Source organism: Chiloscyllium plagiosum, unplaced genomic scaffold (assembly GCF_037043375.1).
Source record: "Chiloscyllium plagiosum isolate Xiang-an unplaced genomic scaffold, Cpla_swu_hap1 HiC_scaffold_20, whole genome shotgun sequence".
Lineage (NCBI taxonomy): Eukaryota > Metazoa > Chordata > Chondrichthyes > Orectolobiformes > Hemiscylliidae > Chiloscyllium > Chiloscyllium plagiosum.
In genome coordinates this window covers 54,703,882-54,729,172 of record NW_028270158.1, presented here as the reverse complement: position 1 = coordinate 54,729,172, position 25,291 = coordinate 54,703,882, and the positions used below count along the sequence as shown (strand labels likewise).

The following is a 25,291-nucleotide window of genomic DNA, read 5'->3' as shown; positions in this document are numbered from 1 at the left end:
CAGGAAGTCTGTTGTGATTAGAAAGCTATTTCTCCATGGCAGAAAACCTGAGTCCTGTGTGAACAAGACAGCAAGCTGTGCATCTCCGTAATCAGACTGAGGAATATTCTACACAGATGCATAGGGTCTTAACCAGGAAGTGTAAGTTAGAACATTTCATTCAATGCCAAAGCATATGCAAATATTGGAAGAAAGAAAGATAGAATCAAGATAGTGTGGTAGAGATAATTGAGAAGTTAATTAAAAAAGGATTTAATTATTTTGAAATCTCCATAAATAAATAAATTTTAGGAAACACCCACATTCCATGAATGAATAAAAAATTTGAAGATAATCATATTTTGCATGGTCACCATTACTGAGGCTGACTTTACATTCCAGATTGATTAACTGATTTCCTTCCCACGTGGTTAAAGATGCCCTCCAACGCATCTCGTCCACATCCCACACCTCCGCCATCAGACCCCACCCCTCCAACCGTAACAAGGACAGAACGCCCCTGGTGCTCACCTTCCACCCTACAAACCTCCGCATAAACCAAATCATCCGCCGACATTTCCGCCACCTCCAAAAAGACCCCACCACCAGGGATATATTTCCCTCCCCACCCCTTTCCGCTTTCCGCAAAGACCGTTCCCTCCGTGACTACCTGGTCAGGTCAACGCCCCCCCTACGACCCACCTGGCACTTTCCCCTGCACCACAGGAACTATAAAACCTGCGCCCACACCTCCTCCTCACCTCTATCCAAGGCCCTAAAGGAGCCTTCGATATCCATCAAAATTTTACCTGCACATCCACTAATATCATTTATTGTATCCGTTGCTCCTGATGCGGTCTCCTCTACATTGGGGAGACTGGGCGCCTCCTAGCAGAGCGCTTTAGGGAACATCTCCGAGACACCCGCACCAATCAACCACACCGCCCCGTGGCCCAACATTTCAACTCCCCCTCCCACTCTGCCGTGGACATGGAGGTCCTGAGCCTCCTTCACCGCCGCTCCCTCACCGCCAGACGCCTGGAGGAAGAACGCCTCGGAACACTTCAACCCCAGGGCATCAATGTGGACCAACAGCTTCCTCATTTCCCCTTCCCCCACCTCATCCTAGTTTCAAACTTCCAGTCCCCTTGACTTGTCCGGACTTGTCCGACCTGCCTAGCTCCTTTTCCACCTATCCATTCCACCCTCTCCTCCCTGACCTATCACCTTCATCTCCTCCCCCACTCACCCATTGTACTCTATGCTACTCTCACCCCACCCCACCCTCCCCTAGCTTATCTCTCCATGCTTCAGGCTCACTGCCTTTATTCCTGATGAAGGGCTTTTGCCTGAAACGTCGATTTTGCTGAAGCTCCTCGGATGCTGCCTGAACTGCTGTGCTCTTCCAGCACCATTGATCCAGAAACTGAATTCAAAGTCCACCAGCTGCCAATGAGAATTGAATCCATGTCTCCAGAGCATTGACCTAGGCCTTTGGAATCCAAGTCCATTGACAACCACTACATCACCATCTCCCCCAATCAGATCCTGATTTCAGTATTTAACTGCTCATATGCAGTTGCTGCCTGACGTACAGTTAAAAGCAAAAATGGATATTGATAATTTCTCTCTAATTTTGACTCAAAATCCAGACATTTTTTAAAAAATCATCCTATTTAGATGTGTTGTGACACACCTATGGAGCAGGTGGGATTTGAACCAATGTCTCTTAGTCCAGAGATAAGGACACTACCACTGCACCACAAAAGCCCATCCTGGTCATTAGCTTTTTTGTTTGTATCCAGAAGTGCTCTTCCACACAACTGAGTGTTTATTTCCCCCTCACCAAATCATCCATGATATTCTTGTTCAAGTCCATTAGAATTTCTTGTGGCTCAGGGATCCATTTCGAGTTTCACAGCATTTCCAGGCCCAAAGGTCACCAAGCAACCCTTTTCACTTACACTGTCCCCAATCAAGGACATAAGGTCAGAAATGGAGGCTACGAAAGCTACTCACTGTCCTTACTCCAACTCCTTCAGTTCCCGTCCACATATTCTTCTCTGCAATGTTCATCCCTTCTCATTCACTTTAGAACTCTTTCAAAATCTAACAACAATCTCTGTCCCACTCTCTCTAGAACAACTAGCAACAGTCTCCACTCCCAATGGCACTGCCTGTGGTCCTAAATCACAAGGTATGTTCCATTGCCAAGCAATTAAGTGCCTGATAGGTGAGTAGGTCCAGCAGTGCAAACATTAAATCTAGCTGCAGGACTGGGAATTCTGATCAATTCCTTTCCTGCCACCGCCCCCTCCCAAAATAAGAGATACTGGTTTCTTAATAACAGTTCAAGCATTTCATATCACCAAATAAATACTGAAATATAAACTTAGAAACTTGGTGACAGGGAATTAAGTCCCAAGTTGTAAAATGGGTACCAAGTGCCCAAAATGGCAGGGAGCTTGCAAATGCAAATTCTGTGTCAGAATTAGGCATGAGCCCCCTCCCCCTGCCTTGTTTGATATCACTTTTCCCAAAGGAAAATTGGACAATTGTTTATGTAACCAGACAATTTGCTATCAACTAGTTTTGTGTAACTCAATGAGCTGAAATTGAAGCAAAAGTTACTGACTTTTGATCTAAGTTGAGTCAACAATATTTCAGTGCAAAATGGAAAAACGCCTTTGAATAAAATCTATCAATACCTGTCTACGTAGTAGCCTGTTAAAACTGGGTGATCTCGGTGGTCTCTGTGGAGGAGGGATTTTAGGGAGAGTGATGTGGCTGGTCGAAGCGAAGCTATGATGAATTATCTCAGTGGGAATTCCAAGACACGTAGAAACTTCAGCAGGCTGGGACTGGATTGAAGTCACAGACCCTAGACAAAAAATCCAGATTAAAAACAAAACCCTGAATGAAAATAAAATCTTGAAACCAAAGAAATGCTTCATATAAAAGGTTCTTTTAATTTTTCCATTTGCTTCTTCCTCTTTGAGAAAGTTTAAAAATTTAGCTATCAATTTGAATATCTACTTTGTGATTATATATTTTTAGGTTATTTGTGAGAAGCCATATTGAGTTACTTGGTTGCCTGTGCTTCCAAAATTAATGAGTTTAGACGAAGTCAAGACAGACTCCAAAAAGTTTGAAAGAAGATGTTAAGATTGTCAACTCAAGTCTGACTCAGACAAATTGCCCAATAAATCCATTGATAGATTATACATATTTTTGTTGGCCCAGGGTTGGGCTTCCCTAAAGCCAGGTCTGAGGTCCTCAGTTGGGTTCAGGTGTACCACTAGTGCAAGCATGCTTGGTTGAAAGCACTAAAAATAGGGCCAACTTGGTGAATGTTGGATTTGGGGATGCAGAGTTGGGAGGTGTCTAAACTTGGATAAATCTATGCTAAACTTCTGAAAATTGGGGTAGGCGAGCAAAAGACATTCTAAGAGTGGCTCCCAGCCACAAATTCACAGGGCCAGCCAAGTTCTTCTCTGAGGAGGCCAGGGGAATACCCACAGTTTTCTCTGTCTATCCCAGATCACAGATGTACCCTTGAACCATTGAAGATCTGCTTATGGAGGGTCTGACCCCTGTTTCGACAAACTATAGTAGAAGCAATGGTAGAGTTTTACAACAGCAGCAAACCTTTCATAACCCTCAGATATTCTAAGCTGAGTACTTCAAACTGACACCCATATGATTGGCTTTCTGATTAATTAAAGAAATGCACTGAATTTTTAAATAACTTTTGACTGATAGAAGAATGTACTAATTCCCTTTTATTAACTAAAACATGTTGGTGACATACCCTGATGGGGATCCACCTCATGCAGCGGATAATGAGATTGGGCTGATCTAACTGGGCGAAACATATAGCTGTCGTTAGGTAAAGAATGCATTCGAGACACAGAAACTTTCCGAACAGTCAGCAAATTGTCTTTTTGATTCTCTCCGATCATTTTGCTGTATCTAAGATCTTCCTGTTTAAAAATAACCAGAGAATATTGGAAATTATTCACACTGTTCAATATTACACTGGCATTATGCAGCATTGATGCATTCATAACCACATAGAATAAACCAGCAAGATACCAGTTTCTTCAACATGACTGGAACTGACTATTAATAAAATGCAGAGAACTGTATAGAACACTAACAGAGCTAGGATATGGAATTAAACAAGAATATTTCATAGTAATTAATTAATCATAATGCTGCTATTACTAACAGTCCAGCTTAAACAGCTTAAACAGAGAAACCCATCAAGCAAAGGTGAGAATGAAAAGGGTGCAAGTCCAGTTCATAAAGGGTGCAGTCCAGTTCAGATACGGAATTATACAAGAATATTTCATAGTAATTAACTGGTCGTAATGCTGCTCTTACTAACAATCCAGCTTAAACAGAGAAACCCATCAAGCAAAGGTGAGAATGAAAAGGGTGCAGTCCAGTTCTGACAATATACCTCAGCAAATTTTATAAAGAGACACTGGAGTAAGGCTGAGCAGGCAGCATAGAAAATTAAGAACAGTGTAGAGTAGCATTAGGGATGCAGAGGGGAGGGATGCACTTTCCTTGGGTGCTGTGACAGACCAAAAGAAGGAATTCAATTTTCTTTACAGTACAAGCTTGCTGAATGAATTTTGTACAGAAATTAATGCAAATGGCAAAAAAATATTTTAAATTAGATATGGGAGAAGCTAAGGTTGTATCCAGTAATCTTCAGATCATCCTCCATTAAGTTTTGACACTTGTACTGTCCTAGCCGCAGAGTTTGAGGTCTATGCGTGCACATCATTCTAAACTATTATGGTTATTTCATGGGCACAGCTATTTCTATACCTTTAGACATCCTTTGGTCAGCAAATAGTGAAGACACTCCAGTCCTAATATTGGAAGACAATGGGGAAGACCTTCTATTTCTTTTGAAAATGGCATGGGAATCTTCAGGAAAAGAAGGCACTAAAGAAGGCAATTGCCAGCCACCAGATGGCCTTCTGGACAGTGGTGTGCATTTTTGAGATTATAGATACAGAGAAGAAAACTGGTTGTTCATTTACTCCTAACTGAAATTTTGGACCTTACCGTATCTTTAGATTAAAGAGGCATTGTTCCTGAATTGCCAGATCTCTCTTTTGATGAGGATCAGTTCTTCTGAAGAAGGTAAAGCAATATAATCATCTATTTAATACACAGAATCTGCCCAGGAGATCAGCAACAGTAACTGAAGTCAGGTGATGAGGTTCCTCCCCCAGAGTAGATAGTAGGATTACTTCTGGGAAACAAATAGGGTGCTAGCTCACTCTATAATGAAAGCAAGTGAAGATCTAGAAATTTCTACAGCGAGCAAAACGACCATAAAATCTCAATAATTATGAAGCGAGAAATACATTTTCAATAATGCCACAAAATAAATCTCAAAGTTCAAAACAAATTCCAGACTACTGAAGGTACAGACAAGGTGGTGGTGCCACCTGCACTAGGCAGATGTCAACTGCAACAAATGTTTGCAGTTATGCATAGAATATATGAAAAAAGTGAGCTCGAATGTTTGGAGAAAAACATTAATTATCAGCAAAGGCTCACCAAGATGTACAACAACTTAAGTACTTAATAATACATTGTAAATTGAGAAAGATCCTTTTGTCCAAGCAGATCATGCTAATAGCCAAAGTCCAGAAATTGTTGATTTGCATAGTCGGATATATTTACATAGAAACCCATCAGCAAACCATGGAAGTAATAGAGAGCTCTTTTCAGCCAAAAGCTACAATATTAGATTATTGAGATTAGGGAGACACACAAATTATTTTTGAGAGAATGTGAGGGGTGCAGATGCTGGAGATCAGAGCTGAAAATGTGTTGCTGGAAAAGCGCAGCAGGTCAGGCAGCATCCAAGGAACAGGAGAATCGACGTTTCGGGCATAAGCCCTTCTTCAGGAATGAGGAAAGTGTGTCCAGCAGGCTAAGATAAAAGGCAGGGAGGAGGGACTTGGGGGAGGGGCTTTGGAAATGCGATAGGTGGAGGGAGGTTAAGGTGAGGGTGTTCGGCCGGAGTGGGGGTGGGGCAGAGAGGTCAGGAAGATGATTGCAGGTTAGGAAGGCGGTGCTGAGTTCGAGGGATTTGACTGAGACAAAGTGGGAGGAGGGGAAATGAGGAAACTGGAGAAATCTGAGTTCATCCCTTGTGGTTGGAGGGTTCCCAGGCAGAAGATGAGACGCTCTTCCTCCAACCGTCGTGCTGCTATGGTCTGGCGATGGAGGAGTCCAAGGAACTGGATGTCCTTGGTGGAGTGGGAGGGGGAGTTGAAGTGTTGAGCCACGGGGTGGTTGGGTTGGTTGGTTCGGGTGTCCCAGAGGTGTTCTCTGAAACGTTCCGCAAGTAGGCGGCCTGTCTCCCGAATGTAGAAGAGGCCACATCGGGTGCAGCGGATGCAATAAATGATGTGTGTGGAGGTGCAGGTGAATTTGTGGCGGATATGGAAGTGTCCCTTGGGGCCTTGGAGGGAAGTAAGGGGGGAGGTGTGGGCGCAAGTTTTGCATTTCTTGCGGTTGCAGGGGAAGGTGCCGGGAGTGGAGGTTGGGTGGGTGGGGGGTGTGGACCTGACGAGGGAGTCACAGAGGGAGTGGTCTTTTCGGAACGCTGATAGGGAAGGGGAGGGAAATATATCACTGGTGGTGAGGTCCGTTTGGAGGTGGCGGAAATGGCGGCGGATGATACGTTGTACATGGAGGTTGGTGGGTTGGTAGGTGAGGACCAGTGGGGTTCTGTCCTGGTGGTGGTTGGAAGGGCGGGGCTCAAGGGCGGAGGAGCGGGAAGTGGAAGAGATGCGGTGGAGGGCATCGTCGACTACGTCTGGCGGGAAATTGCGGTCCTTGAAGAAGGAGGCCATCTGGGTTGTACGGTTTTGGAACTGGTCCTCCTGGGAGCAGATCCGCCACAACGTTTCAGAGAATACCTCTGGGACACCCGGACCAACCAACCCAAACACCCCGTAGCCCAACACTTTAACTCCCCCTCCCACTCCACCAAGGACATGCAGGTCCTTGGACTCCTCCATCGCCAGACCATAGCAACACGACGGTTGGAGGAAGAGCACCTCATCTCCTGCCTGGGAACCCTCCAACCACATGGGATGAACTCGGATTTCTCCAGTTTCCTCATTTCCCCTCCCCCCACCTTGTCTCAGTCAAATCCCTTGAACTCAGCACTGCCTTCCTAACCTGCAATCATCTTCCTGACCTCTCCGCCCCCACCCCACTCCGGCCTATCACCCTCACCTTGACCTCCCTCCACCTATCGCATTTCCAAAGCCCCTCCCCCAAGTCCCTCCTCCCTACCTTTTATCTTAGCCTGCTGGACACACTTTCCTCATTCCTGAAGAAGGGCTTATGCCCGAAACGTCGATTCTCCTGTTCCTTGGATGCTACCTGACCTGCTGCGCTTTTCCAGCAACACATTTTCAACACAAATTATTTTTTCCAAGTTTACATTTGAAATAAGCTTGAACAACTCAGAATGCAACAAGACTTGGCATAGTCTAATTGCTTCAATGAGACTTAGCTGTCAAACAGTGCAAACAAGCTTTGCAAGCGCAGACTCAGACTAGTGACACAACAGAGATATTATATTCGAGGAAACAGCTGCATTGTTGTTGAAATATTCAGAACTCAAAATGATCACAAATCTCAAATGACCACAAAAGTGAATGCTTAGCTGAAGAAAGTTGTTTGCCACTGTAAATAAGCTAATATCTAGTCCTACAAAAATGAACACCAGAGATAGAACAAGAACCTTAATTGTTTTCTTAACAACAGAGATCATCTTCAGAAGGAGACTGTCCTTTGACATAACTCTGCAAATCATAGTGTCAAACATAGGTTTCCTATTGGTCTTGTTTTGGCTGCTTACACTGCTGTACATGATGATACTTTTTTACTTTCGTATGGAATCCCAGAGTTGTCCTTGCTTACATGTCAGACAAGCAGGAGGCTGGAAGAACACAGCAAGCAAGGCAGCATCACGAGGTGGAGAACTCAATGTTTCGGGTGTAACCGTTACACCCAAAATGTTGACTTCTCCACCTCCTGATGCTGTCTAACTTGCTGTGTTCTTCCAGCCTCCTGCTTGTCTACTTTGGATTCAAGCAACTGCAGTTTTTCTGTCTCTAGCCTTGCTTACATGTCAGCAGCCTCACTTTGCAGCAACTGTTGAATTGATAACACCACCTTAATAAAAGAGAAACTCATTATGGCCTGTCTATTTTCACATAGGCCAGGTCCAAGAAACGTATAAAGATGGGAGACGGTGTTGTGAGGTGGAGTTGTGGAGTTTGATTTGCTGGACCCCCAACATCCCGGCCGCTCCCCCCCCCCACCTGCCAACACCCCCCAAAGATGCATGGCCATAGATCGAGACATAATGAAAAGCGTTCCATTCCAAAAGGAAGTAGGAGTATACTTAAGAGGGAAATCAGGAAGGCAAAATGGGGACATGAGATAGTTTTGACAAATAGAATTAAGGAGAATCCAAAGGGTTTTTACAAATATATTGAGAACAAAAGGGTAACAAGGAAGAGGATAGGGCCCCTCAGAGATCAGCAAGGCGGCCTTTGTGTGGAGCCACAGAAAATGGGGGAGACACTAAATGAATATTTTGCATCAATATTTACTGTGGAAAAGGATATGGAAGATATAGAATGTAGGGAAATAGATGGTGACATTTTGCAAAATGTCCAGATTACAGAGGAGGAAGTGCTGGATGTATTGAAACGGTTAAAGGTGGATAAATCCCCAGGACCTGATCAGGTGTACCCGAGAACTCTGTGGGAAGCTACAGAAGTGATTGCTGGGACTCTTGCTGAGATATTTATATCATCGATAGTCACAGGTGAGGTGCCGGAAGACTGGAGGTTGGCAAATGTGGTGCCACTGTTTAAGAAGGGCAGTAAAGACAAGCCAGGGAACTATAGACCATTGAGCCTGACCTCAGTGGTGGGCAAGTTGTGGAGGGAATCCTGAGGGATAGCATGTACATGTATTTGGAAAGGCAAGGACTGATTAGGGATAGTCAACATGGCTTTGTGCATGGGAAATCATGTCTCACAAACTTGATTAAGTTTTTTGAAGAAGTAACAAAGAAGATTGATGAGGGCAGAGTAGTAGATGTGATCTATATGGACTTCAGTAAGGTGTTCGACAAGGTTCCCCATGGGAGACTGATTAGCAAGGTTAGATCTCATGGAATACAGGGAGAACTAGCCATTTGGATACAGAACTGGCTCAAAGGTAGAAGACAGAGGGTGGTGGTGGAGGGTTGTTTTTCAGACTGGAGGCCTGTGACCAGTGGAGTGCCACAAGGATCGGTGCGGGGCCCTCTACTTTTTGTCATTTACATAAATGATTTGGATGCGAGCATAAGAGGTACAGTTAGTAAGTTTGCAGATGACACCAACATTGGAGGTGTAGTGGACAGCGAAGAGGGTTACCTCAGATTACAACAGGATCTAGACCAGATGAGCCAATGTGCTGAGAAGTGGCAGATGGGGTTTAATTCAGATAAATGCGGGGTGCTGCATTTTGGGAAAGCAAATTTCAGCAGGACTTATACACTAAATGGCAAGGTCCTAGGGAGTGCTGCTGAACAAAGAGGTCTTGGAGTGCAGGTTCATAACTCCTTGAAAGTGGAGTTGCAGGTAGATAGGTTACTGTGAAGGCGTTTGGTATGCTTTCCTTTATTGGTCAGAGTATTGAGTACAGGAGTTGGGAGGTCATGTTGCGGTTGTACAGGACATTGGTTAGGCCACTGTTGGGGTATTGTGTGCAATTCTGGTCTCCTTCCTATCGGAAAGATGTTGTGAAACTTGAAAGGGTTCAGAAAAGATTTACAAGGATGTTGCTCGGGTTGGAGGATTTGAGCTATAGGGAGAGGATGAACAGGTTGGGGCTGTTTTCCCTGGAGCGTCGGAGGCTGAGGGGTGACCTTATAGAAGTTTATAAAATTATGAGGGGCATAGATAGAATAAATAGACAAAGTCTTTTCCCTGGGGTCAGGGAGTCCAGAACTAGAGAGCATAGGTTTAGAGTGAGAGGGGAAAGATATAAAAGAGACCTAAGGGGCAACCTTTTCACGCAGAGGGTGGTATGTGTATGGAATGAGCTGCCAGAGGGTGTGTTGGAGGCTGGTACAATTGCAACATTTAAGAGGGTTTTGGATGGGTATATGAATAGGAAGGGTTTGAAGGGATATGGGCTGGGTGCTGGCAAGTGGGACGAGATTGGGTTGGGATATCTGGTCGGCATGGACAGGTTGGACCAAAGGGTCTATTTCCATGCTGTACATCTCTGTGACTCTCTGACTCTAAATCCCCATTGGAGGAAGGGAGGACCCCTGTGTAGGTAGCTTTCCTTTGGTGAGCAATGCTACCAACAGATGGCAGCATGGAACTCCATGGCATCTTTTGAGTATCAAATAATCAATGACTAAATAATTAGATGACCATCCAACAGTTCACTAACAAAAGAAAAGAATAAGAGACTTATTATATTAAAATAACATGACCAAGAGTACTTATATAAACATTTTTGAAAGAAAAAAATTAAAACAAGTTAACTGAATTAACTAGTGGTAGCCCTTTAAAAGGTCACTTTAACAGAAATCAAAAATTCAACAGAAATTTATCAAGCTGTTGTTGAGGGTAAGGGAGGGGAGAGGAGACTGTGAGAGATGATGCAATTCCTGCCTTTGTTGTATCCATTGTTCACTGAAGGCATCAAGCAGACCAAGAGACACTCGTGTCAAGTGGCCCTTTATTCTCTTTTAGTATTTAATTTATTTTTCTAATCAACCTGTTCAGAGATGTTATTGTACACCTCTGGAGCAGATAGAACTTGAATCCAGGTCTCTCAGTCTGGGGGAAGGGACACTATCACTGCACTACAAGAGGGCCATTCTTTTATCCTGTTGAGTAAACAAGAAATAAATGAACAAATTAACTGATTGACAGCTCATCAAAGGACCACTGCAACCAGAATGAAAACTTGAAAATAAATTTTTCAAATTATATCACAATTTTTATTTGGGGTGAATATAAAGCACTCCAGCCCCTTCAATGCGTGCTAAGCACAGGAATTTCTTTATTCTTTTTTTTAGTCATAATGCAACCAAATTAACTCAATAAAATAATTAACTTAAGAACCAATTTTTAAAGGAGCACTGTAAACAAAGCAGATGTTCAAAAAAAAACATGAGAGACAGACATTGTGGCTTGGACAGCATTTGTTGCACAACTCCAATTGCCTTTGAGAAAGTGGTGATGAGCTGTCTTCTTTGACAACCACCTGATGAAGGAGCAGCACTCCAAAAGCTAGTGCTTCCAATAAACCTGTTCAACTATAACCTGGTGTTGCGTGATTTTTAACTTTAATATATACAGTTCTTGGTGCATAGTACATCTACAATGTTGTTAGAAGCTGAATGGCTTGCTCAACCATTTCAGAGGGCAGTTAATAGGCAATCACATTGCTATTGGTCTGCAGTCACATGTAAGCTAGATCAATGAGGATGGCACATTTCCTTCTCAAGAAGGGATTAGTGAACCAAATGAGATTTTACAACAATGATAGTTTCATTGTTAGCATTACTGAGTCTAGTTTTCAATTCCAGATTTTTATTAATTTGAATTTAATTTCTACCAGCTTCCATGGCAGGATGAGAATTTGTGTCCACATAGCATTTGTTTGGAATACCAGGTTGCTAGTTCAGTGATGTTATCCCGAGCTACTATCTTCCCTTGTGCAGATGATGCACTCCAGCCCCTTTGGTACCTACTGGTCATAGAAAGCTGAAAGCAAACTAACAGACACCACATGTCGAGTAAGAAAGACAGCCTTGTGCATAAGTAATTATGCAATTCATGACTCTCACTTCAAGACACTTCACCTTAATTTTTGCAATTTGCATTGATGGTTGGATGAACCTAAATCATTGCAAGGAGATTACAATCTAATGTGCTTTGGATATTATTTAACACATTGTCAAATGCGTTTTTCAAATCAGTTATTCACATTATAATGTTTGTCACTTCTGATCTATATTTTAAAAAAACTTCAAAAGATATGTAAAGGGAACATGGTTACTGCATGACTCAATGATTAAAATGATGACTGCTGCAGGTGGTTTTTGTCTAAGGAGTTTAAGTTAGCAATTTGTATAGAAACACAAGTAAAATATTATCACCTGGATACCTGGTGTAAAGGTGATGATGCCAAATCTAATGTATTTAAATTTACAACATTAGACTTACAACAATTAAATACCTTCAGATTTTATTTAGCATTGATGGGTCCAAAAATGTGTATTTAAATCAGGATCTCTGTAAATTGCAAATAAAGTGAGTACTTTTAAAATCTTTAACGTATTTAAGAATTTGTTTTACCGAAAGACCCCTAACTAAAACTAAAAGCACTGATCTAAAATTTGATGCTCTCTTCAAAGTGAAACGTGACAGTACGTTGATGATGAATTATGTCCTGACCACTGATAATTTGACGATAATAAGTGAGCTCAGACACAGATTCTTGTGGAAGGATTCAGCCATGAGAATGTGTCAAGGCCTAGCTCAATGCTATCTGAGCCAGATGTTTACTCACTAGCTATTTAGCAGGGGTCACAACACAGTAATCAGTTTGAGGAACTGTGGCTGATTTTACTTCTATGTAGCCTGAGGGTGTGTGACCAAGCACAATATCTTTCCTACTGCGTTTATTTGGGACGACTATCAGAAATTGTGACTTTATAATGGGCATTCGTGACAATATCAAAGTCTGCATGAGGCAACGATCAATCTTCTGCTCATTGAACCTTTCTACATTGCATAATGTGAAATCTGTAAATCAAAATTACTTCTTCAAAGGCTCTTACTGGAAGTGAACTGCAGCATACATTACAGTACAATTTCTTGCAAATTACCAGAAAGGCCTTTTTAACCAAGAAACAGCATAACAAATAATGTTAAACAGATTTAGAAACCTATTTAAGTAATTAAGCAAAGCAACGGTGCATGGTCTGGTATAGAAATAAGCACATTCACCATGCATGCCTTAAGCTCAGGGCAACTGACTGCATAAAGTGGAAAACGTCATCTGTCTAGGCTGTAATTGGAGTAGTTTATGACTTGGAGATGCTGGTGTTGGACTTGGGTGGACAAAGTTAAAAATCACACAACACCAGGTTATAGTCCAACAGGTTTATTTGGAAACACTAGTTTTTGAAGTGCTGTTTCTTCCTCAGGTGATTGTGGCGAGTAAGATACATTTTATATTGATTAAATTACTTACAGTGTGGAAACAGGCCCTTCGACCCAACAAGTCCACACCGACCCTCCGAAGAGAAACCCACCCAGACCCATTCCTCTACATTTACCCCTTCGCCTAACACTACAGGCAATTTAGCATGGCCAATTCACCTAACCTGCATATTTTTGGACTGTGGGAGGAAACCCACGCAGACACAGGGAGAATGTGCAAACTCTACACAGACAGTTGCCTGAGGCAGGAATTGAACCTGGGTCTCTGATGCTGTGAGGCAGCAGTGCTAACCACTGTGCCACCGCGCAGATGCTATGACAACAGATGAATGTACACCGCACAACAATCACCAGGCAGGAGTGTTCCCTCCCAGTCGGGAAACACTTCAGCAGTCTGGGCCATTCAGCCTCAGACCTTCGGTGACCATCCTCCAAGGCGGAGCAACAATGCAGAGTGGCCGAGCAGAAGTTGATAGCCAAGTTTGGTACCCATGGGAATGGCCTCAACCGGGACTTTGGGTTTGTGTACACACACACACATACACACACACACACACACACACACACACACACACCTACATAGTCACACACCCACGCAGACTCTCTCTCATACGCACATACATACACCTCCTGCACACACCCTCTCACAGGTATATACCCCATCACACCCACACACACTTAACCAAGCCTACACATACACACACTCAATCGCACGCACTCACACCCACACACACACACTCACATGCAGACATTCACTCTGTCTCTCTGATATGCACACGCATATAAACTTATGGGTAAATTTGTTTTTGCAGAATTACGTGCATGTAAAATTCTGTAAATCCCACTTTAGAAATCAAACTAGTCTAACTCAACAGTGGGACACAGACAGACCTCACAACTTAATAATTGTCTGAGCTGAGATGGCACCTATTGTTAGAAAAGCTAGACCTTCCTTAATAATTTGATTTAAAAGAAGTTCTGGGATTTACATATCAAAAAACAGAAACCAACACATCTCATTCTAAAAGATGAAAGACTTGATCGAAAACTGTTTAATGAATCATCACATCTCCACAACACTGTTATCATTTGGCTATAAATTCTGTGTCTTATGATCTTATTCTCGATTTGGAGATGCCGGTGTTGGACTGGGGTGTACAAAGTTAAAAATCACTCAACACCAGGTTATAGTCCAACAGGTTTAATTGGCTCCTTCATCAGATATCATCTGATATCTGAAAGCTAGTGTGCTTCCAGTTAAACCTGTTGAATTAGAACCTGGTGTTGTGTGATTTTAAACTTTGATCTTATTCTCCACAACCACCTGAGGAAGAAGCAGTGCTTCGAAAGCTAGTGTTTCCAAATAAACCTGTTGGACTATAACCTAGTGTAGCGTGATTTTTAACTTTGGATTAGTTTGGAAAATATATTTCCAGCTTGCTTTTTCTCTTTTACATTAAGGCTAAACTTTGGTTAGTTTCGATTTTGTTGGTCCTCAGTTAGAGTCATAGAGTCATCGAGATGTACGGCACAGAAACAGACCCTTCGGTCCAACTCGTCCATTCCGACCAGATATCCTAAATTAATCTAGTTCCATTTGCCAGCACTTGACCCATATCCCTCTAAACCCTTCCTAGTCATATACCCATCCAGGTGCTTTTTAAATGTTGTAATTGTACCAGACTCCACCATTTCCTCTGGTAGCTCAATCCACACACGCACCACCCTCTGCATGAAAAAGTTGCTCTTTAGGTCCCTTTTAAATCTTTCTGCTCTCACCTAAACCTATGACCTCTAGCTCTGGACTCCCCCACCCCAAAAAACGACCTTGTCTACTTACTCTATCCATGACCCTCATGATTTTGTAAACTCCTATAAAATCAGCTCTCAGCCTCCAATGCTCCAGGGAAAACAGCCCCAGCCTATTCAGCTGCTCCCTATAGTTCAAACCCTTCAACCCTGGCAATATTTTTGTAAATCTTTTCTGTACCCTTTCAAGTTTCACAATAGGAGGGAGACCAGAATTGTACACAATATTCCAAAAGTGGCCTAACCAAACTGGTGTGCAATATTGAAGGCTACATTAGTGACAAGCATTTCATTTCTAAAAATAGAAAAAAAAAGGACAGTTTATCAAATGCTTCATTTGTCATTGCCTTCATTCCCCAATGCTTAGGCAGAAATCTAATCTCAAGACTTAATTGCCAAGTAAAATTAGTAGAGGTGAGTGCAACGGAGATCGGATTTAAAGGTTAAATCAATTGGAAAATATATGGAACAGACATGAAATATTCTCGTATTTCATTGAACAATAATCTTGTAATATTATAAATATAATTACACATTTTCTAGTTTCATGACAAATGGAAATGCAAGATAAATTCCTAGCTAATGACTGTCAGCATTCAAAATAACACAAGATTATTACTGTACAGAAAGCCATTCAGTCCATCCTGGCTGCACTAGTTCTCTGAATGTTCAGTTCACTTAGTCCCATTCCCCTGCCTTCTCCCACCTCGGGCTACATAATCTCTCTTTTCAGATAAGAGTATAATTTTGAAAGTTTCAGCTGAACTTTCTTCCTCCACACTTTCAGACGGAATGATAGTGCCTTCCAGCCCCTAATTATTTGCCGCATTTGCTTCAGCGTGTTGGTTTTGCTCCATTTATCAGTTTCTTTAAATCTATAACCTCTTGTTGTTGATCCTTTCATGAGCTGGAATGATACCACATATCTATTGATCCTTCATGATTTTGAATTGTGTCATATTGTGATTTGGGTAATTCCCTGTCACCAATACTCCTTTTTTATACTGTCTTTAGAACCTAGCTAATTATGAGTGATAGAGGATAGACCATTGGTGAGCCTACAGAGTGACACTTGTTGAACATTCCATCGTAGTTAAATGCATGATAACAACAGGCACAGTTTACATTGCCTAATATGCACAACTATTTAGAACTATCAATTGCTGTGAAAACATTTTGGCTCTTCTCAGGAACTCATACAAGTTTCAATTACCTCCACCCAAAGGCTGTGTGAAATCATCAGCATGGGTAGAACTCAAAGTAACATGAACATTAACATCTCCCCAACCCCAAAGATCTTTTTAAATCATAATGAATCATTATACATTAATCTAGCAAATCTTTGAGCTAATCAATACAGGCAGTCTGAATGTTTCACAATTTTCCCAGAACGCACTCTCTTTGGACTTGGGAAAATGGTATGTCTTTTGCTTGAGGACTGTTAACTTTGATTATGAATAGCATTACATCAATAAACTGCAGGATCTTATATTTCTTGGATATCCATCCAAGAAGTCATTCCTGGTGGATAGAATCATTGGTTCTGTCATGATTGTAATGAGGTCAGCCAACTGAACTTCATAGAATATGAGATACAGGATTGGACCAGATTAACAACCCCAATCAGGGAGTACCTGCTAACATGAAAAGGGTGAGTGCAGACTCTGTATTAACATCAACGACTGTTCATGTATAAATAAAGGGTAACATGGTGACGGGGTACTTGTCTCTGTGGAGCTATTTCAGGTTTGTTTCTCTGGAGGATCTTTAATCTCCCAAATTCCGATTTGCAGAAGCGCTCTTCCTGCTAACTTCAGGAAGTACTGCAAAATATCATTGGGGGATCTTTAATTTCATGAATGAATACCATGGGAGATGGCTGTTCTGTTGAAATTAGTACTTTATTTTGACTGTATCCTGTATTTCTAGAGCAAGCATTTTCTTCTTTCTGAGTGCTTGCTGAATCTGTGGACAAAGACCTGACTTCCTTGGAGTTACATACATCGAATCTCCACTTTGTTAAAGCAACTTTGTACTCTCAACCTACTACATTTGTGTTAAAGTACACAAACTTTTCACTTGTTGATTAGGTTGGACATCTTTAATAGCCCTTGATGGCTGTTTGACTGAACTATACATTTTCACATCCGCAGTCATCAAACTGAAAGATTGCTGCTTACTCAGCACTGTCTTCTTCACTGGCATTGACTATTCTGCTGTATCAGTTTGCTCACTGGACTAATCTGCTGATTGAACACCATCAGTTTAAGATCTTTGAATGAGCTCAAGTATTAATTCTATTCTCAGTATTTGCTTTTTTTCAATTTTGGTGAGCTTTATCTTCTGATCTGTCTTCAGTAATGATTGGAGTACTTTCTACACCTCACAATCCCGTACAATTGCATATTTTCCAATGAGTTATGAGATCTTTAATCTCCTTTGAGTTTCTATGGCCATCACACTGCTGACTGAGCCTTCGTTGTACACTTTGCAATCCTCAAGTGTTCTCTGTGTAGCCTTTCCATTACAGCTTCCCAAACTGCAGATGGAAGAAGTAGCCTTCTGTCATATACAGGTAAGTCATCTATGATCATGAGATGCTGTCAGTGCTCAAAGTAAGTCTTCCTGACCAATTTGCTGAACGTTTAGTCTAGCTGTGTTAATACAATGGTGTTGAATGGTGGAACAATCTTGATTGCTCTTTTGTTCTTGTCAAATATTACTTGAGCTTCTTTTGGCTTGCTGGCCACTTTTCTTGGCAATATGCAACATTCCTTTGTAATTATTAATGCAATTCTTAATTGTCTTCACAGATCCTTTCTTCTTTTTGGGTTCCTGCCAGATTTCAGAAACTTTTTGACTTGGTGGTTGACAATAGTCTACTTCTGGACCAATTGTTTGACAACTGTTTTCTTCTGGACCAGATGCTTTCTTTGAACTAGTGAAACACTCACTGTCCTCTCAATGATAGTGAGGACAAGACATGTGCGTATTGTCAAAAGTGAGGAACATTGATTGTGAATCACATATGTGTTTTCAATCTTCATTCACTGTTTGTGTTGTGTTATTTGGAACATAACTTTGATCTTCAGAGTTGTTCCATCTGGACCATACAGTTTTAATCTTTGTAAACTGTTATTTCAGGTCCTATAGCCATGGCATTTGTTCTGATGGGATGGAAATATTTGTTTCTGTATCGAGTTTCAAATTAACAAAAGGTCCATTGATAGAAACAAGCTCTGTGAAACTTGAGTTGGTTGAATCTCCACTTTCATTCAAAACAGTAATTTCTCTGAGAAATGCCTCAAGTATGTTTTCAAATAGAGGTATGTAGACTGATGCAGGTGCTTTTTTTTACAATAGTTGTGGATCCTGTACTGTGTATACCTCTTTGCATGTATGACCACCAGTATTTCTACTGCCCTGACTCTTTTGTCCGCACATCTTCTGGAAGTAATTTTAGGTGTTTTAAAAAATAGCATCCCTCTCACGGCTGGGCACTGCCTGTGAGGTTTTATTTTCCCACAACACTAACAATGATTCTGACTCTTGGTATCTGCTGTTTGATGTTGACTTGCCACTTGTCTTTTTCCCAAGTGTCCATAATTTATAAAGAGAATAGTCTCTGTTATCCTCTTGAGTTGGACTTCTCTTCTCAGGAACTGTCTATGAGTCTTTCAGGTTTCTGCTACCAGCATGATTTGAATAGTTTTTTCAAAAGTTAAATATTCCTTGCACTGTAAGAAATCTGACAATGTTTCATCGAGAATTCCATTAACAATTCTGTCTCCTATGAACTGTTTTCAAACCTCACAATTAATTAAGTTGTTTACAGATTCACCTAAAAGCTGAACTCTTCTGCAAAGTCTTGTTTACTTAAAAATCTGTTTCCTTTAGATTGAACTGAAAACTGAAATATAGTAAAGTTCTCTTACCAGACCATAGGGCTGCTCTCTCATTATAGAGAGACAACTGGTGCTGGTTTAACCTTAGGGGCACTGCACCTTAGAGGTTGAGAATCATCAAAGGCTTTTAAAACTTCCTCAAAGATATCTTTATTTTTGTTAATTATTTTGAGGATTAATAACATAATTCAATACAAGAGCTACTGAACACAATAACATAATAACTTTCTCAGTCTCAGATGTAGAGCTTAATTCTGAAGGAATTGTGGGCGGCACGGTGGCACAGTGGTTAGCACTGCTGCCTCACAGCGCCAGAGACCCGGGTTCAATTCCCGCCTCAGGCGACTGACTGTGTGGAGTTTGCACGTTCTCCCCGTGTCTGCGTGGGTTTCCTCCGGGTGCTCCGGTTTCCTCCCACATCACAAAGATGTGCAGGGTCAGGTGAATTGGCCATGCTAAATTGCCTGTAGTGTTAGGTAAGGGGTAAATGTAGGGGTATGGGTGGGTTTCGCTTCGGCGGGTCGGTGTGGACTTGTTGGGCCGAAGGGCCTGTTTCCACACTGTAATCTAATCTAATCTAATCTAATCGAATTCTGTACCTTAAGAACTCCTCCTGGATATCCAACGTTGCACTCTATGGTTCAATATTAAATCTTTGCAGAAGTATTATTTCTTCTTTCATTTCTTCTCAATATCTTTTTATTTCTTATCACTATAAAGTTGTTTCAAATCTTTAACACTTCAAGATTGCTTGTAATTTACATCCTCTAAGCTTTTATTCTTATATTCATTCATGCTGTTAATTCCATAGTCTTTGCCTCAACATCAAAACTACATTTGCCCCTAGTCAGCCCTGCTCTTCCTTTTACCATCTTCTTACTATTTGTTGACTATAGGGAATTTTGGAGTTCTCTTTCATGTTGGTTACCAGTTTTTTTTTTCATACTCTCTCTTTGTTTCTCTTACTTACCTTTCTTTACACATCTTTGATACTTTCTATATTTGGCCTAGTTAGCAAATGTTTTTCTACCTGACATCTCTCATGTACGCACTTTTTTCTTGTGTATATTAATTTCTATTGCTTTTGGCATCCAGGCAGCTCTGGCTATTTTTTCCTACATTGAATATGCCCATAGTATTTCTTCTTTGAAGGTAGCCCAATGTTCAGCTACAGTTTATTCTGCCAATTTTTGACTCCAATTTATTTGATCCAGCTCCATTCTTATCATTGAAGTTGGCGTTTCATCTGTTATTAAACTGTGGATTGGTCTTTGTCCTTTTCCATTGTCAGCCTAAACTATTTGATACAACGACCACAATCCTCCAAATGTTCTACTCACTACTCATTTCCAAGAACTAACTCTGGCAGCATCTCTTTTTCAGTGGACCAGAAACATGTTGTTTAAATATTCCTACACACACTCTAGGAACTCTTATTCCTACATTTACATTACTTTTTACATTACTACCATTCCAATCTATATTTGGATATTTAAAGCCATTCTTGATGGCATCCATATAATTCTTTGCACCTTGGTTATTTCCTTGTAAGCTTGTTGAACATAGAACAGTACAGCACTGTACAGGCCCTTTGGACCTTGATGTTGTGCTGACCTTTTATCCTACTCTAAGATCAAACTAATGTACATACCCTTCATTTTACTATTATCTGTATGCCTATCCAAGAATCGCTTAAATGTACCTAATGTATCTGACACTACTACCACTGCTGGCAGTACATCCCACGCACTCACCACTCTCTGTGTAAAGAACCAACCTCTGACATCTTCCTGAAACCTTCCTCCAATCACCTTAAAGTCATGCTCCCTTGTGATAGTCATTTCTGATCTGGGAAAAAATCTCTGACTATTCACTCTATCTGTGCCTCTCAAAATCTTGTACACTTCTATAATGTTGCCTCTCACCCTTCACTCCAATGGGAAAAGCCCTAGATGCCACAACCTTTCTTCATAAGGCATGCCCTCCAGTTCAGGCAGCATCCTGGTAAATCTCCTCTGCACCCTTTCTCGAAAGCTTCCTCGCCCTTCCGATAATGGGGCGACCAGAACTGAACACAATATTCCAAGCGTTGTCTAACCAGGGCTCTATAGAGCTGCAGCATAACTTTGCGGCTCTTAAACTCAATCTCCCTGCTAATGAAAGCCAAAGCACCATACGTCTTCTTAGCAACTCTATCACCTTGGGTGGCAACTTTGAAGGAGCTATGGACATGTACCCCAAGATTTCTGTTCCTCCACACTGCCAAGAATCCTGCCTTTAACTCTGTAATCTGCATTCAAATTTTACCTTCCAAAATGAATCACTTCACACTTTTCAGATTGAACTCCATCTGCCACTTTTCAGCCCAGCTCTGCATCCCGTCAATGTTTAACTGCAGCCTACAACAGTCCTCCACACTATTACCACTCCACCAATTTTTGTGTCATGAGCAAACGTACTAACCCACACTTCCACTTCCTCATCCAACAGATCCCTGCAGCACACCACTGGTCACCGTACTGAATACGTTCCATCTATCACCACCTTCTGTCTTCTATGGGCAGACCAATTCTGTATCCTGACAGCCAAATTTTCCTGTATCCCATGCCTCCTTAATTGCTGAATGAGCCTACTATGGGGAGCCTTATTAAATGCCTTGCTAAAATCCACATACATCACATTCACTGCTCTACCTTCATCAATGTGTTTTGCCACATCCTCAAAGAATTCAATAAGACTTGTGTGGCATGACCTACGCCTCACAAAGCCATGCTGACTATCTCTAATCAAACAATGGTTTTCCAAGTAAACATAATTCCTGTCTCTTAGAATCCTCTCCATAATTTGACCACCACCGATGTAAGACTGAATTGTCTGTAATTCCCAGGATTATCTCTACTTCCTTTCTTGAACAAAGGAGTAACATTTACTACCCTCCAATCATCTGGCACTACTCCAGTGGACAGTAAGGATGCAAAGATCATTGCCAAGTGTGCATCAATCTCTTCCCTCGCTTCCCATAGTAACCTTGGGTATATCCCGTCTGACCCAGGGGACTTATCTATCCTTATGTTTTTCAAAATTTACAGCACATCCTCCTTCTTAACATTAACTTGTTCGAGCATAGCAGCCTGATTCATGCTGTCCTCACAAACAACAAGGTCCCTCTCAGAAGTGAATACTCAAGTAAAGTGTTCATTAAGGACCTTCCCTACCTCCTCTGAGGCACAAGTTCCCTCCACTATCCCTGATCAGCTCTAACTTCACTCTGGCCATCCTCTTGTTCCTTACATAAGTGTAGAATGCCTTGGGGTTTTCCGTAATCCTACCCACTAAAGATTTTTCATGCCCCATTCTCGCTCTCCTAAGAGCTGTTCCTTCTGGCTACCTTGTAACCCTCTAGAGCCCTGTCTGATCCTTACTTTCTCAACCTTAAGTAAGCTTCTTTCTTCCTCTTGACTAGATGTTCTACATCCCTTGTCACCCAAGCTTCCTTCACCCTACCATCCCTTCCTTGGCTCAGTGGGGCAAACCTATCCAGCACTGTCAGCAAGTGCTCCCTAAACAATCACCACATTTCAGAGGAATATTCCTCTGCATTCTTCCCACTTGTTGCTGGCCTATAGATAACACCCAGAAATGTAACTGCATCTTATTTGTTCCTTAGCTCCAACCAAATTGCTTCCATTCTTAACCCTCCTGGGATGTTTTTCACTAGTACCGCAATGGAACTGGAAAGGGTCCGGTAATCCAGCCAGTTTCTTTGGGGGTCAATGTACAGCACGTACAATTCAGGATGAACTCAGCAGCAAATTTACTGGATAAGGAGTTGCTCGGATGTAATTATTATAAACTTGACATCATAATTAAGGTTGATACCTTCTCCAATATGGGGAGGAAAGATTTGTATACCAGCAAGCAAAGAACTGGGAGGTCTGCCAGAATCAAAGTTCTGCACCTGAAGCAGCAATACACAGGACAATTATTTATCACTTTGCCAATGGAGACCGAGTTGTCCTGGTACTGGATTATTATTTACTTTACAGGTCTGATGCCCTTTTCAGGGCATATCCTCAGCACCCAAAGGAGAGGAGGGATGGGGGCAAACTATGGCATAAAAGTAAAATAATCCAATTGATGGATTGATAAAATGACGCACTATCAATTCAGTAAACCATTAAAAAGCTCTTTTCATATTTTAATTTCACTTTTTGAAAACAAAAATGTAAGTTACAGCTTTTGCTATCTTAAACTAAAGATACCATTTGAAGAGTGTTATTGTCTTTGGTCTGATATTACTTTAAAGGACAATTGAAGTTCACGTTTATGGTGAGTGAAGTCTGCTGATATTAATGATGTCACAACATCACATACTCAAGAAATATAATACTACAACCGAGAGTGGCTAATGGCAAGATGCGATGCCAGAAACACTGGGTGACATATCCATTTGTATTTTAATTGGCTGAGGTCACTCTGATCTTATGGGCGGCACGGTGGCACAGTGGTTGGCACTGCTGCCTCAAAGCGCCAGAGACCCGGGTTCAATTCCTGCCTCAGGCGACTGACCGGTTTCGTCCAGGTGCTCCGGTTTCCTCCCACAGTTCAAAAATGTGCAGGTTAGGTGAATTGGCCATGCTAAATTGCCCGTAGTGTTAGGTGAAGGGGTAAATATAGGGGAATGGGTCTGGGTGGGTTGCGCTTCGACAGGTCGGTGTGGACTTGTTGGGCCGAAGGGGCTGTTTCCACACTGTAAGTAATCTAATCTAATCTGATGCAAAACCACTCGCACAAAACATCCCAGACATGAATCAACAAGAAATTTCTTATGTGCATACTGGTCCAACATAATCAAAATGGCCCAGACTCATTCATCTGACAGCCACAGATGCATTCTGAAAATCATTACTACATGATGAAAATAATGCTGGGTTGGAAACTTGGTTGAGCTCCAAAGTTCCAATGAAAGAGAGGTAATCCTGTGTTTTAATCCAGCCTGGAATTTACCAGCATAAAGACCTGAACTCAAATTTGACCTGGTTGCTAATTTAAATTTCAAGTTCAGGTTATATATATCCTTATAAGGAAGTTAAATGATTATTTTTAGACAGTTTGAAGCCTTCTGAAAAAGATATTATTTTTTCTTAATCCATTTCTGAATTATTTTATTCAGTTTTTAGCGATGGTTTAGTGATCATACCCACATCTTTGTGACAGAAGATTGTGGTTTCAAATCCCACCCCAGAAAGTAAAAAAATCTAGTTTTATAATCCAGTGGAGTACTGAGAGAATGTGGCACTATCAGGGATGCCATGCTTTGGTGAATATATCAAACTAAGGTTCAACTGCTCTCTCAAGTGGACATAAAATCACTGTGGGACTATTTCAAAGGAACGGGAGGAGCATTATTCCCAGTATCCTGGCCAATACTCATCCCCCTACCACCAAAATAGATATTTTGGCTATCATCACATTGCTGGTACAAAAAGCTGGCTCATCTCCTACATTACAACAGTGACTGTACTTCAAAGAGTACTTTTGTTTTACTAGGAAGTGATTTCAGACATCCTAAAATTATGACAGGTGTTATACAAATTTAATCATCCTTAACACAATGTAAGTAGTTAAACCCCATGAACTAAATTCTTCCAAGCAGATGGAAGTGAGTTGGGAAGTGGAGAGGGGACATGGAAAATGCAATTGGTTTGTGTCAGGCCAGTCCAAAACACAGGCTGTATGACTTTCCTGCATGAAGACTCCCAGCAGCAAAGGCAACCTGCCTGAAATGGTACATAGCCAATTAGGGCACTCAATAGGGTAATTAAACTCAATTTTTAAAATTGAGGAATCAGGGATGGCTGATGAAGGGCTTTTGCCTGAATCGTCGATTTTCATGCTCCTCGGTTGCTGCCTGACCTGCTGTGCTTTTCCAGCACCACTCTAATCTATCTCTGTGGGATGTTTAAACAATGAGGCCTTTCATTAAATGCTGGCATTAAATTTCCACATCTCGGGTCTCCTCAAGCAAAAGGCATATCATTGTAGCCAATTCATGGAGGTTGGCTGTCGTAACTAATGTAGCTCCCTCCTATGAAGGTACCATCCCTGTCACACCACAAAGCAGGTCGGCAGAACAGACCTCTTGGCATTAGAACTCAGTCCCGTCCTTGATAATGGGTGTCCTTGAGGCAATGTTTTAATTGGCAACCTCTGTGAAGATTGTACTCCACATCCTACTGTGGAATTGAAGCTTATGTCAGGATTGTGACATGCATGGGAAAATTCAGCCCC

At 41.6% G+C, this 25,291-nt stretch overlaps 1 protein-coding gene across 4 annotated transcripts in view; it reads right to left on the bottom strand.

Moving 5' to 3' along the window:
* The window catches only part of cacna1ha (calcium voltage-gated channel subunit alpha1 Ha), a 552,389-nt gene that overhangs the window by 5,550 nt on the left and 521,548 nt on the right, over positions 1–25,291 (bottom strand). For 2 of the 4 annotated variants that reach the window (XM_087997955.1, XM_087997954.1), the window contains exons 33-34: positions 3,791–3,962; positions 2,688–2,860 (exon numbers count right to left, since the gene is read on the bottom strand). The exons of the other annotated variants lie outside the window; for them this stretch is intronic. In XM_087997955.1, the coding sequence (XP_087854081.1) occupies positions 2,688–2,860; positions 3,791–3,962 (345 nt within the window). The remainder of the gene's footprint in view (positions 1–2,687; positions 2,861–3,790; positions 3,963–25,291) is intronic. 4 annotated transcript variants of the gene reach the window in all.